The sequence below is a fragment of the Cyprinodon tularosa genome, unplaced genomic scaffold (assembly GCF_016077235.1).
Source record: "Cyprinodon tularosa strain WSP-4 unplaced genomic scaffold, ASM1607723v1 ctg1053, whole genome shotgun sequence".
In the NCBI taxonomy this organism is placed as follows: Eukaryota; Metazoa; Chordata; class Actinopteri; order Cyprinodontiformes; family Cyprinodontidae; genus Cyprinodon; species Cyprinodon tularosa.
In genome coordinates, this window is record NW_024037842.1 from 79,365 (window position 1) to 99,000 (window position 19,636).

General features: G+C 37.3%; 1 protein-coding gene across 1 annotated transcript; it reads right to left on the reverse strand.

Annotated features, from left to right (window-relative positions):
* Window positions 1–13: 13 nt before the first annotated feature.
* Window positions 14–18,531, reverse strand: LOC119783808 (dipeptidyl peptidase 9-like). Its single transcript, XM_038285500.1, has 21 exons — window positions 18,366–18,531; window positions 17,075–17,165; window positions 16,722–16,966; window positions 15,192–15,304; window positions 14,084–14,257; window positions 10,047–10,215; window positions 9,821–9,931; window positions 8,800–8,928; window positions 8,410–8,471; window positions 8,218–8,318; window positions 7,904–8,081; window positions 6,307–6,466; window positions 6,064–6,143; window positions 5,607–5,777; window positions 5,163–5,292; window positions 4,892–5,037; window positions 3,803–3,949; window positions 3,512–3,664; window positions 3,214–3,356; window positions 2,724–2,835; window positions 14–1,216 (listed from the first exon to the last, which is right to left on the reverse strand). The coding sequence occupies exons 2-21, from the start codon at window positions 17,128–17,130 to the stop codon at window positions 1,124–1,126; spliced, it is 2,673 nt and encodes an 890-aa protein (XP_038141428.1). The 5' UTR covers window positions 17,131–17,165; window positions 18,366–18,531; the 3' UTR covers window positions 14–1,123.
* Window positions 18,532–19,636: the final 1,105 nt, after the last annotated feature.

Here is a 19,636-nt window from a genome sequence, read left to right on the forward strand (position 1 = left end):
AAAATTACAAGAGTTTGGGGGGAAAAAAATTGTTCACTTCAGTTTATTTCTTCAATAACTGAGAGTACATTTATAACCATGTAGTTCAGTAGATGATAACAAGGCGTAAGACTCAAACTGATGTCGAGTCTTCTGACTGATTCCCTGATTTATTGAAATGTGAGCAGGTGCTCAAACTCTTACAAGGCACCACATTCGTCTCAAACATCATCTTTTAGGTCAGTTTCTTGGCACAAAGGTAAATATAATGTACTGTGCAAAAAGTCCTCAGCAGCAGAAAGGAAAAAAAAAAAACTCTTCAAGAAGTTAAAGCCAGTGATCAGGTCCCAGATAACTTCCACCATTTCTAAAAGATTTCTTTAAATAATAGGACCCATTAAAAGGTGGAACTAATTTATTTTCTGGAATAACTGCATAAAAAATATCCTGTGACAGGTAGCACATGAGAGACAAATATCAAGGCAAAACACAGCAAAGTCAGCAACCAGGGGAGGGGAGGGGGTTTAAGAGCTGTTTGCCTGCTTTAAAAGAGCTTCATGTTTGGTGAATTTACATCACTTTATATTCAAAGACAGAACAGCAAGTTCCATGTTGAATTACAGAAACCAGCTGCTAAAATAAATGGCACCAAACAAAAAACACAAATCTATTTCAAAACAGTGTAAAACTGGTCCATCTATATATGTTTATATCTTTTTTTTTTTTTTTTGTATGGTACACAAAGCAGCATTTTAAACATCAAAATGTACTCCTGTTCTTAAATTTCTGCCCTAAGCAAAAGCTTTGTGCAATTTTCGGGGTGAACAGCGACCTCTGCTGGTGTCAGAGCTTAATACAACTGTTCAACATCTAGTTTGTTCTAAATCCAACATGAAAGGCAACCGAAGGTATGAACAGAGTCTCGTATTCATCCTAAACAGCCGATTCTGCAGCAGAATTTCGATGATAAAAATGCTGCTGCGACTTTAATAACGGTGAATGATTCTTGAGGTGTGATGAGGTTCGGTGTAGATTTCATTCAGCTGATCATAAAATCAAGTAAAGAGGTGAAGCAGGTTTGGATAAAAAGTGAGGAGTGAGAAGAGGATAGGAGGTGAAGGTCAGCCGGTGTTGGAAAGACTTATCAGAGGTTCTGCTGGAGGAAGTGCAGCAGACTAATCTCATAATGCTCCCCGGACTCTGGACACCGGATGCTGTGCCGTTCGTTGGGATAAATCTGGAGAAACAGGGAAAAATGGATGCTTTTGTTCGTCTTATTTTATTCAACAGAAATGTACTTCAACGACACCATTTTAAAAAAAAGATTAACGTTATTAAGAAGAATCGGAAATGTATAATCCTACTTGGACAACAAACTTTTAACCTTTTCATAACAAGAGCACTCGCCCCAAGATGGTTTTTAGACCTGTAACATATTCTCTGGGGTCTTGCCTTTATTTTGATACCAAAACAATGAAAATAAACTCTGTAGTTCTTGAGATATATTCAATTCATTTTGGGCATGTTATTTTCAAGCATATTTCTTGAAAACAGGCCTAGTGCCAAGAGGTATATTGTTCCCAAACTGACAGATCAACTAAACTAAAATCAGCAAAGAGTCTGCTCATTTTTTAAAAACATTTATAAGTATAAATTTGCAAGTGTGCAACAAATGTAAAGCATTCGACATCAAGCTTTCAATACAAAACCTGTCTAAATTGATCTGGATGGATAGAAGAACCAAGATTTAGAAATAGTAGAATGGATTAAGTAAATGCCAGTGCAGTTTTGTTTGCTGTTGTCAGCTTGGGAAACAGCATTACTAGCAGGGACAGGAGCAGAATAGACAAGTTCATTAGGGAGTGTGTGGCAGTGATGGGAGGGAGGTGGTCCCTATGGAAGAACTGGTGGAGAAAAGGACTAGGTCAATGATTAAGTCCATAAGGGCCGATGGGAGCCATCCATTGAACAGCACTATGGTGGCTCAGGAAAGCAGCCACAGTTCCACAGTGATCTCTGTGAGAAGAAGTACGAAGAGATCCAGAAGATCTTTTGTCCCGACCGACATTAGACAATTTAATGCCTCTTGAAAGACTGAGTTTTGTTATTATTATTATATTTTTAATCTAATTTTGAGGGGAGTTTTTTTTTTTATCCCTATTTTATATGTTTTTTTATCTTTGTTATCGGGCCATTTTTCCAATTCCACCATCACGATGAGGACCAGTTGTTGTAAAGTGAGGACATTTTGATGGTCCTCACGAGGTATTTTTCTAATGGTTAGATTTAGGGCTAAGGTGTCAACACATGGTCGTCACTACATATAGCAGAACAAACGTGTGTTTGTGTATGCATGTACGTATGTATCCATCTATGTCAAGAGTGAACATGTAGATCTTTCATTCCGTAAAAGTTCAAAAAATATCCACTGGACTTGGTTTCCGAGATTTGAAGACGTTTCGCCACCTCTCCAGGAAGCTTTCTAATATGAATTGAGAAATTTGAATTGAGAAAGCTTCCTGGAGAGGTGGCGAAACGTCTTCAAATCTCGGAAACCAAGTCCAGTGGATATTTTTTGAACTTTTACGGAATGACTATGATCTGGATGACTTAGAATCTTCATCAGCATACGTAGATCTTTCCAATATGTTTCTTTTTAAAGCTGGCAATTTCCAGACTTTGTCTTCTGAAAGCATTTTTCAGAGTTCTAACAAACATCAACTTACTTCAACCCATCAACCTACCTGAAGGCTGTACGGCTTTCCTGCTCTGATGAGCTGCGACACCAGGAAATTAGTGTGGAAAAAGTGCACATTCTCATCTAGGAATCCATGCAGGATCAGCAGTCGGTTTGGCCTGAATTATACAGAGAAAGCCAGTCATCACCTGGTGTTTTACTCACATTCAGACTTGTTGGCAGCAGTGGTTACCAATAGTGGTTGAGCTCAGGTAAAATAAACACCAACTTTATCATATAAACCAATTGTCAAAAAAATGTCAAATGAAACATTTTTAATAAAAACAAATAAATTATTAGAAGTCTGTGTTAAAATATTTCTCTGTTGAAGGTGAGAAGCTAATGTACTCATAAAGGCTTAATCTAGGTCAGTGAGGTTTGGTCATGTTTATTTTCAGATGGCAGAAACAAGTAATTCATGATAATCATGAGTGTAAGATGTTGGCTCATTGAGGCATAAAACATAAAAAGCTGTTATTTATATTAGGAGCTCTCACTCATTTGGAAGCTTGTCGACATGCAGGGCGACAGAGCAGGCTTCATATCCCTTCAGGTTTTTGTCCGGCGTGTCCAGATATCGCTCTGTGTAGCCAGTGTCGTAGGCCATCCACAGCGTCACTGGAGCTCCCGCAATGGCAACCTAATAAACACATAAAATAAACCTAAACATCATGTCAAAAATAGAAGCCTTAAACATATTTGATAGCAAAGAACTTAAGTGAAAATTCACTAAAATATTATTCTTTTTCTGTAGTTATTCCCAGTAAAAACTGAAATATTTATTTATTTTTTAACCTTAAATATGTCTGGTCTGTGGATGAGGCCCATGAGGGACAGAAAGCCTCCATACGACCAGCCGTGGATGGCAACGCGGCTCAGGTCCACAAACTTATACTTGTCAGCTATGTAGTGCAATCCCTCCACCTGGTCTTCAATTTCCACCTGACCCTGGATGGAAAACAACAGCCTTTACTCACTATTTTCAATGAAATCTTTTAGTTATTGTACATTAAGTCTGCATACATATTGAACAATGAGCTACATAAAAAAACTGGAAAGAGTTCTGTTTTTTAAATGATCTCCTACCATCTTGTCCTTTACAGCTCCTTCAAACTTGAGTCCTCGCTGGCAGGAGCCCCTTCCATCGATAACCAGCACTACGTAACCCAGAGAAGCTAGCGTGCTTAGCCGCAGGTACTTCACTCCTTTGTAGGAGTTATTCACTAACTGCACCTATAAAAACAAAGAAGGGTTAGCTTTCACAGAATACTACAACTCATGTGCTTCCATTATTGGCCTGCAACCTCCGTCGACCACAGACCCATTAAAGTGTTGGTTCATAACCATCTGTTCAGGTGTGCTTTAGCTTCAGTCGAACACTGTAAAAGCACCTTTCGTTAATTTATGAGGAAAATTGATATGATTTATTTTAGGCATCTTATTTTCCTGATTTTAGACAGCTATGTCATCTAAACAAAGTCCATTTCTGTTTATAGACGCACTTCTTGCTTTTTTTTTTTTTTTTACCGAGAAATCTGTTTTTTAAAATCATTTCATCATGTTTTAATTCAAGTGTAACTTAGAATAGGAATTCTGTTTACACTTAAGGTTTAATCTTAGATATCCTCCAGCTCAGTTTGAGAAGAATAAAACCGTTTGAACCACATTTAGAGCAACATGTGGTGATGAAAGGGACAATATGAACTTAGGGTTTAATAGATTTAACTGTTAGTATATCGTTACATAGATTTCAGTGAAGGAATTGAAATAGGTTTGGGCCAAAAGAGTTGAGACTTGGATGAGGGGGCATAAGCTCATACAAAGTTCTAAAAATACTGAAATACTGTTATAAATATAGGGAGGGCTCAGGAAGCAAAGACAGAATAAAAGCGTTCCAGATTATTTCACCTAGTCTTCTAAAAGTTGATTCTAAAGAGCCGAAAAACAAGCAGAAACAAAACAAGATAAAAAGTTGTGGAATAAAAGCAGATTTGGTTGGATCTAACTTATTTTTCCCCTGTGCCCAAAAATATATCCATAGGCAACCACTTTATTAAAAAGGACTATTTGCTGTACGGATAGAAGTCTTTGGGAATTTGTAGATGACTCTAGAACAAAGAAGGCCTCTTTGTTCTATTGATTCTGGTGTTTATTTTAGAGTGGAAGGGCTCAAACCTGAGGACCTCCATAGACAAAAACAACAGTTGGATGCTTCCTTCCGGGGACCAGGTTGTGAGGTTTGTACAACATGCCGTAGAGCTCGAAGCCTGATTTCCCGGTGAAGCTAAAGATTTCTGGTGGGGAAGTGTCAAAGAGGAAACCTAAAAAAAAAAAAAATACACACAGAAGCAGATAATTAAACTCATGTGGCTTAAAAAAAACATTTCCAAATATGGTACTACAGGATCTTTGAGGTAAATAATTAAAGCTGAACAGAGTCCAGTACCAGAAGACTCCATCATGCTGGCCCAGAACTCTGGTTCTTTGTGCAGCGGGTCGGATCCGACCAGCTTGTAGATGTGAACAGAGGGAGCAGTGTTTAAACTGCTATAATGGCTAATAAACATATCAAAGGTCTGTAAGGAGAAACAAGAGAGGGTTTATCAAGCACATCTCAGATGTTTACTGAAACAAAAAAGGTAGAATATCCAACAGTATAACAGAATGTAAACAGAAGAATGTTTATTTTATGTAGCTTAGAACAGTTTCCGCTCATTAGCCTTTATGTGCTGTAGAAATAGAATGAAGTTCTGAAACTGAGTTAAATAGAGATAACCCTTTAATTTCCATCAAATGAAACATAAAAAAGTAAAGCACCAGTTAAAATGTTAGCTAATGCAAACCCATATCACTTGAATGTAACTGAGGTGACCCGGAGGTGTGGGCGTACCTGGCTCACAGAGCAGCTGTGGGAGAATCCGGGTTTGGTGAGTCTGACGATTTCACCCGGATTCTGATAGCTCACCACATACAGGTGGTGCTCCAGTGGAGAGTCTTTGGTTCCCTGGAAGTAAACCAGCTTCGCCCGCTCGTCCACCCAAATCTGAGGGCTGCAAGAACGCTGCACCAAAACCAGAGAACAAAATACCTGACGATCAATTCTGCTATTAACAGCTTATTTTCCCTTTAATCTAAGCACAATTTAGCAAAGAGGTATTAGAAAAGATATTAGATCAGAAAATGACCAGATAGTAAAAGGTAAAGACTCTTGTTTATATTTCACAGGTGAGACAGGAGTAACAGTTCGTACAAATATCTCTGCAATATCCATTACAGTTAATCAGCTAAGTGAAGATATTGCCTTGATTAATTGTCCATGTTTTATGTGTATACAGGTGGGGTGTCACCTTTGCTCCATGATTGGCCAGCACCTCCCACTCCCCACTGGTTAGCGTCACCTCTTCTTTGACTGGACATTTAAAATCAGCTGAGGGCAGAGGGGGAAAATGACCAATGATATTGGGCTCAAACTACTAAAGAAGTTAAAATATGTATCCAACATGAACAAAACTTCCAGTTTTTAACAGGTTTTACATCATTTCATGATGAAAATGGAAGTTTTTGCAGCCTATAACATTAGAGGGAGTTACCTTCAGAGTGAGTGTATCCTTTAGCCCAGTTATTGCTGCCCCGCTTTAACACTGATGTGATCTTATACAGGTGGCAGAAGCCTGTTTTAGACTCATTTACTGTGATGAAGGTGAACTCGTCATCGGAGGTTTGGAGGAAAGGATGGAAGATGTCGTGTACCTGCATCACAAAAGAACACTGACATTTGTACAGAGCTGGCAGAAAGTATTCACACCCTCACTTTTACTGTTATCCTTAAACACTTCAGTTCAAACTTACTTATTAAAATAAATCTTTGCTTAACTCATTTGATTCAGCCAGACTACAGGATTTTCAAACATGAACAGCCTATTTAAGGTCAACCAATAGCATGTAGGGTTGTCAAAAGTATCAATACTCAAAAAAGTATTGATACTGAAATGTTGTATCCAGATACAATTCTCGTTTTTAAAAGTATCAATACAGTGCTACCACCAGTGGCACCTAAGCAGTCATTCATCTTAAGTGCAGAATAGAGGACAATGCACTTTCAGAACAGTGTGTGATTGAATAATTCTGTGCACTTTTCAGTTTCAGACTTTTTTTTTTTTGTAACAGGTGCAGCTGCTGAGAATTATTTTTGTTTCTTAACCGGTTTGGCTAGTGTCATTGTTATGTGTGCAAAGCATAGCCAAGGAAGGAACACTTAATTTTAATTTTATAAGTTTTTTTATCAAGCTTGCTTAATATTGTGCACAGCATACAACCTTTATTGTATTTATTTATTGTATTTTATTTATTAATGAAAATATTTCTGTAGAATTTTGGAGTCTTGTGTTTTTATCCTTGTGGTATCGAAAATGGTATCGAATATTTTCCTTAGTATCGGTATTGATTTGAAAAGTTTTGTATCGTGACAACCCTAATAGCATGTAAACCAGATTCTTTACAGACTTTGACTATGCCCTGCTGGAGTATGTGTTGGAGTGATTTTGGTCCACTAGATGCTACAGGAAGTCCTCATAACTGTTCCATGTCTTCTCAATTAGTGGACAATGACCCACTGTGGGTCACTGGAGTCCCACAGCCCTAGAAATAGTTGGGGAATTATTTTTCAAACCAATAAAAAGGTCAATTTGTTTCACATCTGTTCTGACTGGAGCATGATCTAAGGATTTTTTAGCCTACTTTATACTGACAGACACTTGTACCTGGCTAATGAAATAAAATTTAAAAACTTTTAAAGTATTTTTAATATTAATTAATTTGTGATTGCCTAAAGGAGCAATTATTATTTACACAATAGCTCAGAATAATTAGGATGTTTTCTTTTTTTTTTTTCCAAATACGTGCATTACAAAACTGAATATAAAATGCAGTTGGTTTTTTTTTGGTTTTAAAGTGGGGAAAATAAATAACCACAAACTGAATTCTATATTCAGTTTTCAAACACTTCATTTAATGATCTAAATGCTTTTAAGTTTGACAAAAAAATGTTACTAAAAAAAATGAGTCTGTAAGGGGTAAAATAGCTTTAAGGATTGCTTTGAATTGCTCTCGGCAACATTCAATTTTTCAACATCATCATTATAATCTCATCTTAAAGATAATGAAACAAAGCTGGTATTAAGACCTCACATTGATCCAGATATCGCTGGTTTCTCTGTAGATAATGAAGGGATGGACTGAGTCTCCTAGGGCCTGCAGGCTCTCTAGTTCTTTAGCTTTGTCCTCTTGAGCAGGGATGAAAAGTGCAGGAGGGAGCAGGACTAACTGCAGATTCTGCTGCCGTCGGTCCATCATGACCGCCCACGCACTGACAAAAACAGAGAAGAAGACCTGTGACTCAAAGGAATTTTATTTATAACGTAGAAGGAGATACGTTTAAAATCCTGGCAAAATGAGACTACAGCACTTTTATGTTATTGTTCATTCCTGAAGTCCAAACTTACTATCGGCCATCTTTAGTCCATCCAGCTCCAGTGATGTACTCGATGTTGGGAAACAGGCAGGAAAAAGGAACAGGCAACACTTTCTCCTGTGTGCTGACAATCTGAGAGGGAGAACAACCAAAAGTCGATGAACACATCAGTCCACAGAGACTAGATTTAAAGGGTTAAATTAAAAACATAATGAAGACTCACCTTTCCAAGACTGTCTGCACGAATTTCTACAATCTTCAAAGTGATTTCTGGATTTTTACTGCCTGAAAATAAATCAAACAGGATAAAATTTACTGTTACAGCTTACAGATAGTTAAAACAAAAAGCATTATAACACCAGTATGACTAAAAGCCCTGCTAAAGTCCAGCCATTTAGTACAAATATTTTTAACAAATGTCATCTTAGATGCACAAACAGGAGCAACAAATAAGGAAATGTGAAATGGTGTTAATTGCATGTTTGGTTACTGAGGATTTGACCTGCTGGTATTTCTCTACTGCAAATAAAACATGAGCATTCATGGTCTATCTTGTTCAAAGAATAGCGAACGCTTGTTCTTTAGACAAATGGAGTCTTTCTTGTCTTCATACCTGCATGTGGGTATCTGTAGACGTCTGTTTTCCGCTCCTCCAGAGCCGGAGACGGGACATGGATGATCTCCACCTGAGACTCGTCCACCTCTTCATACAGGATCTGCAGAGTCTTACCACCATCTGGTTCTGAAATATAACATTTTGAATAGTACATCATAGTAAATTAGAGTATCAATAACCAAGCAAATTATTACAGAATTTAAACGCAAAAATTTAAACTACTACATATATTGCTTATTAGACCACCCACGTTTTCTTTGAATCCTTGCTTGCTCAGCAAAATCAAATGGTCTTTTTTTTTTAAATCAATAAATCTTAGACTTTACTTCCTTTTCTGTATGTTTTAATTACATAATGTTCACAGGAGATAATATTTAAGTACTGCATTTGGAAAAAAAAAGGTTGCCTAATAAGTTTTTTCCATGACTGTATTTACTAAAGGCTATTTCAATTATTATTACTTACAGTTACTTCTGAATTTGAATTTTACACAAGGCCAATGATGATAATAATATTACAATAATGAAAAAAAAAAGGCTTTTCATACATGGATGTGTTGTTACGGCCAACAGTGAAGTAGAGACTGCTGACTTGATAGCCATCTTGCTAACTGTAAGTAGGCAGTTCATTCCTAGCTTCTTGCTCCTGGACAAAGCAAACTTGACCCAAATAACCCACTGATCTGCATATTGTTGAAAATGGCTCCAGGATAAAGTGCCTCTGACTAGAAAACTTAACAGGAATGAATGCTTGAATTATAGCTTGGTGTGTTTGATACATCTTTACTGCCTTTTTTTATGATTAACTGATATAATTTCACTTTTCTAATATATTGTTTTCCCACTGAGAAGCAGTTTTGACTAAAAATGGAAAACTCCTTCTACCCAAAAATGTCAAAATGCCAAAAATCAAAAGAATTAATCGAGAACATGAATATAATCACCATTGTCAAAACATTAAAACACTTTAATGAGTAAATACATAAAATAAAACCAAACCAAATAAGGATGACATTTACCTTTACGAGCAGCAGGAGACCACCAGTATCCAGTGAAGCGATCAAACTCCTCCTGAGTGACGAACGTGGCGACACCAGCTGATTTAGGGTCATCTTTAGGGTTTTCACTGCCTGCCATAAAAACATTGAAACATTTTTCTTTTTTACTCAAACAGTAAAAAGCAAAAAAAAAAAAAAAAAAAAAATGGTGTTTAAGCACCAAATGTACACCTGATCCAGTCAAGACCTTTATGGCAGAATGTGAGTCTCTGCTCCTCTCCGGTCTCTATATTTGTCACCCAAATATCGTTGTTGTTGATAAAACCAATGAAGTTCGGGTCCCCAGGGCAGATTTTGGGGTCCATGCGTGTTCCTGAATTCTGGCTCTTGATCTCTGTTGGATTCATAGGTGAAGTCTGGAAAAATAATCAAAGTATCAAACATTTAAACTTGATCTAAACAAATACCAATAAAAAAATAGAACGAGTCTGAATCCTCCTCATTAAGCCTTTTCCCTTGGACTTCTCTATATTTATAATGTATAACAGCAAAACATATCTGCTAATCTATCAGGATTAGCTGTTCACCTAACCACAGACAGAACAATACATCAACAGCTTATATTAATCTTTATTTCATGTTTTGGTGCACGTGTTGAACAATTTACACGTGCATTTTTTCCCTGTTCTAATGTCTTTTAATTTCTTAAAGGTTTTCCTTTTGTTTAAATCGAGACTTGAACAACATTTCTAATCATTGTTTCCTTTTATCATGTAAATAGAAGAGAATGTAATATTGACCTAAAGAATCCCACCAATCAGCGATAGCCTTAAAAAAAAAAAAAAAAAAAAAAAAAAGAGTCTCAATCTTTACAACCAAATAAAAGACAGACCCTGATTATTAGGAGAACATTACTAAGCAGAGAAGCAGCAGAGAACCATAGTGACTCTGGAGGAGCTTTATAGATTCACAGCTTAGGTAGGAGAAACTGTCAACAGGGCAATTATTGGACAAAGAATCAGTCTTTATGGTTCAAACATTTCTGTCTCTATTTATACATAGCAGGCAGATACTAGAGAACAACTGTCATCTTAATTCCACTGTGGCAATAATCCAACTGCAGAGGAAAACCTTGATGCAATACTTCTTTTTCACTACCATAGATGTATAAACTGTGCATGCCGTTAATATTTGTTGGTATTTTGGAAAGAATTTATCAACCTTAAGCTTTTAAGGCCTTAAAAAAAAGAAAGTGGAAATAAAAAACCTGCAGCTGTAATAGTAGAAAAAGGAGAGTGGCTCTTTAAAGTATTAATTCCACTCTTATTAGTAAAAATAATTTAAAACCACAGAACCTTTTCTTCCACCAAACAATTATTGTTATAATAAAACAGAATGTAAAAAAAAGTCAATACAGCGTAAAAAAACTCAATATATCCAATTCGTATCATTAAATATCCATCATTATTAATTAGTGTTTTGTAATAATTTAAATATTTTTGACAATTTGACAATAAAGGTTTTCTAAGTCTATTTTGATAGTTCTCTTAAAAATCTATTTATAGTGTTTATGATCAAATATGTACTGTAAGGAGTATGTGGGGGGGGAAAAATCCAAGGACAAATTGCTCAATTTGCTGATGTAGTGAGGATATTCCTCCAGTGGGAGAAGCTTCAGCTTCAGCGAACAAAGAACCAGAACAGAAGTTATCCCTGGTGACTGAAATGACCTTTTTGTTCGACTCATATATGCAAATAAAAGGGAAACCTTCAGGGTAAAAGGATGAGCCACCTGCCACTGCATTTTTTTTCTCTTGTATTTTTTTCATCAACTTGTTCTGTTAACTAGTAATATTTCCTTTTACATATACTGATTGTTAATACAAATGATCAGCTGACCTTTACAGACTTAATCAAAATAAAGTTATTCTACTCTCTTCTAAACATCCCTTTCTGTGTTTTTTACCCTGTTATTTATATGCAACTTATTTTTCTTCTATGGTGTCTGAGCTAAATGAATTACACATTTGCATTTTAACCATGTTTTTAATATCAACTGTGTAGCATCAGCCTCAAGAGCCTTTTCAGGCAAAAAATACATCACCAAGTGTAGACAACCTGAATGTTAGTGACGCTACAAACAGGATCTGATTAAAGTATTGACGGCTACTCTACTACACTGTAAAAACATGGCAGTGTGACTTATCTGATTCCCTGGACTGTTACAATATTTGACTCGGTAATAGAAAGTATTTTGTTACATTAATTGTTGTTTAGTCTTTCACTGCAGGTTATTCCTACTGTGGTGAATCAGAGAATATCCATCCATCCATCCATCCATCTTCCTCCGCTTATCCGGGGTCGGGTCGCAGGGGCAGCAGCTTAAGAAGGGAGGCCCAGACTTCCCTCTCCCCAGCCACTTCTTCCAGCTCTTCAGGAGGAACCCCAAGGCGTTCCCAGGCCAGCCGAGAAACATAGTCTCTCCAGCGTGTCCTGGGTCTTCCCCGGGGCCTCTCCTCGGTGGGACGTGCCCGGAACACCTCACCAGGGAGGCGTCCAGGAGGCATTAGAGAATAATTAGGCTTATTTTAGAGGACTTTTTAATTCCTGGATAGAGAGCAACTTATTCTATCAAGAATCTGCTCTAACAACATCTATTATCCTTAGGGGCTGGTTATTCTCCTGCAGCAGTGTGTCTCAGTGAGCTTGTCACAGATATTTTTGATTTATGCCCAGTATTTAAGCGTGGCCTGTGCTATGTTATCCCACACAACAACGCAAGAGGGACAATCACAAACTAGCTGTGGGGCTAGATAAGCCGAGGTGGTGAGGAAGTAGGAACATGTTTGTGCGATAATGGAGGGACATGAGGGCAAAATATAGTGGGGATCCAGGTGGAAAAAGGGTCCCAGCAATCTCGCACACCTCACTCTTTTAGCTGGTCCATCTCCATGAGTCGTTTTCCACAATGGCGGTCATACAAACAAAACAAGCCGGTAAGGTACCAAAAAGGAAATGCGCATAGTGTAGCGCGGATGTAGATTTGACCAACCAGAGGCCTCCTGTCTGCAGTCACTTTAAAATGTTGGAGAGGTCCAGCAGAGTGTCTGCTAAAGGGGCGGAGGCACATATGCATTCACTGCAACACACGCGCAGACGACCTGGTTTCTGAGTATAACTCTGCCTTTACTATCTACTATACATTGGACAAACGGGATAAAACATTCATCCACCCATCCATTTTCTGACACGCTTCATCCCAAGTGGGGTCACGAGGGGTGCTGGTGCCTATCTCCAGCTGTCTACGGGCGAGAGGTGGGCTACACCCTGGACAGGTCGCCAGTCCATCGCAGGGGATGAAACAATAAATTATAAACCAACATAGAAACTGCAGTGTTTGCCCTAGCTTGGGTGTCCATTATGTTTGTTCTTTATCTGACCTCATACTTTTATACAGGAAGTTTTTTTTTATACATATCAGAACTTTGGGCAAGTAAATTATTATTGCTTTTGTGAGCTAAAAGCTTTAAAGATATTGAAGAAAAGATAAAAATAAAAAAAAACTTATATTAACTGCGCTTTAAGCAGCTTGTGTTTGCAATTTCAAACAAGTGTCCTATTAACCTGGCAGATCTTCCAAACAATTCAAGCCAAGCTTGTAAAAAACAGTGTCTATCTAATAATAAACCTAGATTTGGTGATACCAGTTAAAGAAAAGGCTCATGTGAGTGTTTGGCATGTAGGGCTACATCAAAGGAACAATATTAGAAATAAATTTTTTTGGTTTTCCAGTTGCACATACACCAAAATGTCACCAGAAAAAAAAAAAAAATCCTAAGGACTAGCTTTAAAAAAACATATTTAGAGTTTGGGTTTAGGTTGCAGGAGAGCGTGACGTATTCTTTCTGATGTGTTAAGCTGCTCCAGGTGGCTGTTTATGCTGTTTGTATCCATTATCGGGTGTTTCAATAAGTTGAATAACCTTAACAAATGGGAAAATGTGCCTGTCTGTTTAGCTGATACAGAGGGCCGAGTAGAAATGACCAAACTAAGACTAGGGAAGCATGATTTCATGAAAACAACATGCTTAATTTCTTTGTTGATCAATGAAATGATGAGATCAGGTATAATTAACCCACATTTTCTTTACTACCCTGTTTTCTATGACCAAAAAACTAAAATCAATTTCTAAATCCTAACCTTGGGATAAAGGATGCTCCACTCTTGCAGAGCAAAATTATTCCCATGAATAATGAAATTCTTTCGCAGTGGTCCTTTACTCACAATAAAGCTGTTGTTGGCCCCGTCCCGACAGTAGTACAGGCTGCTGTTGGCCTGGAACAGGAAGAGGCCGCTGGGTTGGTGGTGATCATAAGCCGTGATGCCGGACACACCCAGACGCTTCCTCTCTCGCAGCAGTTCCTCCTCCCTGGAGAAGCCTCCGTGGTGAGGGCTGGCCTGGGGTCAGAGGTGACAGCGGGACACAAAGCGTGATGAACAAGACCGATCAAAAAGTTTTTGCCAAGGGAAAGAAAAACAAATGGAAGGGTCAATATGACCACAGAAACACGGAAGCAGGCTCAAAATAGAAATAAAACAACCAGATGCTGTCATTTTTCTCTATTTAAAAAGAGTGTGCTTTCTTTTATCTCAACTGTAGAATTAAACCATAACTATAGAATAAATAGAACAGCATTCAACTGTATGTCATTACATTGTCACAAGTACAAAGCAATGAAATTCACACTCTGCATTTAATTCATCCCTTTGGGGAGCAGTGGGCTGCCACTGTGAGGTGCCTGGGGAGCAGAATGGGGGTTAAGGGTCTTACTCAGGGACCCAGAGTGGCTGCCAGTGGGAGTGGAGCTTGAACTCAGAACCTCTTGGATCCAAGCGCAATGCCCCAACCACTAAGCCGCCACTCCCTCTACATGATCACATATTCTGCTCTCTACCAGGAAATCCTGAGAATGCTGGTCCACCGGGTTATGACCTGAAAGCTGAACTTAGTTAAGGTATAAGGCTGCAGAATCGCCCAAAGGACATCCGCAAGTAAACCAATGAATGACTACAAAACACAAAAAGGGTTTAAAATGGCCTAGTTAAAGCTTGGCCTTAATTTTCACTTAAGGTGCTCCAGTGTGTCTGCCTTTCATTATTGTGTCAAAGAGTGATGCATTGGCAGTTTTTTGTTGTTTTTTTAAACCAAGGGAGAAAAGGTTTGGATACATTCTTTTTTTTTTTTTATCTTTTGGAAATTTTCTTTAGTTTTCAATCTGGTTATCGGATTTAAATTTAGTTTTATTATCTGATACATTTAAGTCTTTTGATATCAATGTTGATCAGAAAAAAGAAAATATCAGAACCAGGAAGAACCAAACCCTCCACTCACCTGAAAATGATCCAGCATTGGTTTCCAGGACAAAACAAGCAGCGCACCTTTGCGGATCTTCTTGGGAATATCTGAGTAGAGTAAAGCATTTTCTCTGCTGGCGTAAGGCATGCCTGTGACAAAAGACACAGAAGACCCGTCATTTAGCATGAGATGAGCTTCAGCTAAAGGTGACTCCACTAAAGTTGTTTTAGAAAGCCTCTAGTGCAAAGTATGGTGAAGAACAACAGTTAAAAGTTTTTGTTGCTGGAAAAAAACAACTTCTGTGTAGGTTTTTACAGCCTTTTACAATTAATTACAGCATAGTGGCCTGGCAAGACAAAAATGTGAAAACAATAATGAAAAACAAAAACACATACAAATACAACAAAAAAATACAGATCAAGCTCACCATCAGGAATTTAAAGAATGTTTTTAATTTAAAATAAAATGTTTCAGGAGGCTTTTTAAGCGTCAAAAAACAAAAACAAAAAAAGAGTTTAGGATTATACATTTCATACCAATGTATAATCCTAAGCTCCTCCCATCCTTTACTACTTAATAAACTCATATTACTTTTTTCTTGATATTTTACATTTCAATACTCAAATTACTGATGCTATAATCTAATATTTATTCTGAACCTGAGATTATTTGTCAAAATAATTTCTAATACTATGGTTCTGATCTATTTCTGGACCAGTTAACTCAAATGGAAAACCTCTAATCTAATGAAAATTAACACAAATTGCTGAAAGACCTTTTTATTGGACCCATAAAAGCATATTTACTAGTAGACGACCTTTAACAAATAGCTATTTTCAGCTGCAGTTCCCGAACTCTCCATCTCCTTCTTCCTGTGAGGCCAGAATCCTTTAGTAATTTAAATCTCTTTTTAAAACTCCTCATTTTACTCTGACTTCTGTTCCAAACAGGATCATTAACAGGCCAGTTCTTTCACAGACTTTTTTTCCTTTATTTTACAGTTTTTGTGTTTATTATGACTTACTGCTTTTATTTGTATCTCAGATTTTTTATCACATGTACAGCACTTGTTTTAGGTTAAAAAGCTTTATCCATAAAGTTTGACTTAATCCATGAAGAGCATGCGTGTGTTTTAGGAGGTGAAAATGAAATACTTACTTTTTCAAGCATTCATGACAGACTGGCACAAACAATCTGAATGCACTCTAATAAACCTTAGAATTTCCTGTTTCTTACAGAAAAATGCCAACAAAGCCTGTGTCTCTGATTATGTTCCCCATTTTCTCGAGCACTATACAGAATACAGACTCTGCAACCCTTGGGACGAGCTTGTAAAGAGATACAGACTGGATACTCTGTTTTCCTACAAATCCAGCCCATTTTGGCTTCCAATAAGATTTTAATGAATGTTAAAAAGGTTTCTTGGGTCTATAGTATCTAAATGAAGCAAAGATCAAGGATAACCTGTAAGAAAAAACATGCAAGACTATGCATAAACTTTTTTGTGTGTGTGTGTGTGTGTGTGCATCATATTTAAAAAGGTCGCTCTTAGGTGTCACTACCTACCAAGGTAGTAGATGCGGTGCGAGTGTGGACTGGCCTCATCTTTCTGAATGAACTGGAAGTCGTGCGGCGCCTTGTTAATGACCACTCCTGTGTTCTTGCGGCTGCTGTGGATGATCTTCCGCAGGCCGTCCCATGAGTGTTTCTCCACCTGGAACTGGGTGGGGTTCACGTCCTCCATCTCCACGACTTCTGTGCTGTCTGAGAGCTCATCCACTCCTGTCATGCCTGCCAGTGCCTCTCTGATGCTGTGGGAATGAAAACGTTATACAGGAGACTAAAAACAAACCTTATGATATTGAATTGATCGGCATTGCTATACTAAAAACAAATGATTTTTAATGGAGATCTCTTACTTTTCCTGGCCGTCCTCTTTATTGTTGTCAGTTTTAAGCCTCTTTACCTTGTGCATTAACTGTTTAACAACCTTCAGCCGGATCTAATCACCTGCAAATCAATAAGATAAAAGACAGGAAAACTGTAAACATAGATTTTCTCCAAGATAACAAACATTTCCGAATGTTTACAGCAGTTAAAGGTGATGTTGTTGTGTTACTAAGGTCAAATGCTTCCCAATGCTGCTTCTGATTTCTCACCATGTGTGAGTCAGCTTCTCAAACCTTAAAGTTTGACGTCTGTGTCACAACTGTGGCAAATATTACACTGTTACTCTATATTGTAGAGCAAGATTTGTCTCGTCGGATGTTTTTGTGTAGCATGGGGCCTACATGAATTGCAAATTATGCAGAGGCTGGCTTTTTTTTTTAATACAGCTTCCCTTTAAGAAAAGAGATCAGCAAAAAATGATCAGATCACTTCCTTAAAAAAGCTTAATTGCAGATAAATGAGTTTAAAAGGATTCTAAAAACTTATAATCGGTTACACTAGAAAAGACACTGACCAACAATATATAGTTTTAAATTTTATATACAATCAGGTTTGCATTTAGTGTATAAAAACTGACTTTCATTACATTGCTTTACTCAGATATTAAATATATATTCACTTTTTGATTTTTAGGTCGGTTAGGATGACTTAATTTCTTCATTTTAATGGCAGATTCCAGAAAAACAAAATTTCACAAGATTATATGACCTCCTTTATAGTTTACCTACATTTGCTTAGTATTTTACATAATCAGAAATAATATGTTAATCATCACAACGTATTAATGTGTGTAAATGTTTTGAGTTACTGATTTTTTTCTTATTTACTTATAGGGTTGTGTACACATAAAACATAACAAAAAACAATCTTAGAGTGATTTTAAGGTTGATTTAAGGTAAACCCATCTTTGTCATAAAGAGTATTAAATCTGAATAACTTGAACAAATAAAATCAGAGTTCTTCATTAGAGAACGTTGGTGTTTTTAGCCTGTCAATGTTATGTCATAAAAAAGTCTCAGCAGAAACACAAACTCAGTTCCACCTGCTGATAAATGTTGAAGCGACTTATTGTCTGACAGATAACATCTGTTTGAAGGTTTTCTGTCAATAAAACACGATGAACTTTGATTAAACCCGCTGTTTTTACTGTAATTTTCGGTTTCGACCAGTCACTGTTGCCAGCCGTTGACTTCAAGCTAGCTAGCGCAACACTAAACAGCAGCTAAAGAAAAATTATTTAAAAGGTTTGTTGCAGCTTACACTTTCAGCCTAGAGACCAGGAAAGTCTACCTCCTCCTCTCGGTTTGAGTGTTGCGGTCCAATCGATGGTCTGAATCTGAATAAACCGATGAGGTGGGGAACTTTCCGAGGAGCAGGTAGCATTTAATGCTAGTATGTGAGCAACGCGGAAAGAGACGCTGTGACCTTTAACCCGGAAATGTTTGCCCAATGCCAGCCTTTAAGAAATACATAAACTTTTTCCATAAAGAAAGAAAAAATACAGCTACCACAGGCCTGCTTAAATTATGTTAAAAATACTTATTTTTTAACACCTATATTTTTTTTATTACGTGGTGTTGATCTGTACACATATTTAAACACAAATTAAAACTAGGACATCAGTCTGAAAATGATCAAAACAGACAAAGACCAAATCAAAGGTAATTCTAATTCAGTTCAGTTTTTGCTGTTTACTTATAAACTCAAACACTCCTTTAAGCTGACATCAATCCAGAGAGTCCTAATGTTTGTTCTGGCATCTCTCATCCTGCCCTTATCTTTTAGTTTTTGGGCAGATGGCGACCAATTGAGTACAGTGATTTCTTAAAGTTAGGGGAAAGCAGGCAGCGTGGCCTTAAAGCTCGTCAGGATGAGGCATGATGGCCCTAAACAGACCCTAGAGTCTAGTTTAGCACAGCTCATTATAATGATTGCAGTAGACCAAAAGCCTGTTAATCAGCTTTCATTTAAAATCAGCTGTGCTGGAGTAAGGAAACCTCTAAAACCTGCAGGACAGCGGTCCTCGAGGACCGAGGTTGGGGATGCCTGCTTTAATGCATGAAGAAAAAAAGTTATAAATACCTACTGTAGAAAAAATAATGGTTTGAATGCTAAATTAAACATAACTAATCTTGGTTTATGGTTAGAAAAAACACTTTAAAAATAACTTTATGGAACATGAGAAAAACTCATTTTTACACCTTCTGTAATGAAAGCACAGCGCATCATCATTTTGGGGGCTGAACTTTTAAGAACATTTGTGACGACTTAAGAGCTGCCTGTTGCAATGCCATAATGGAGGACTCACTAACATAAATATATATATTTTTTTAACATCCTTCACTGATCTTGTACCATTTCCATTACATCCCAGAAACTCTATGCAATCAGAGTTAGACTTTAATCCAATGATAGAAATAATTAAAATTTTCAATTAATACTAGATGTAACTTGCTGCAAGAGAAATGTAGTTCCCAAACTTGGAGGCAAAAGTCATCAAATTTAATTTGTTGACTTTTGTCTCAACGATG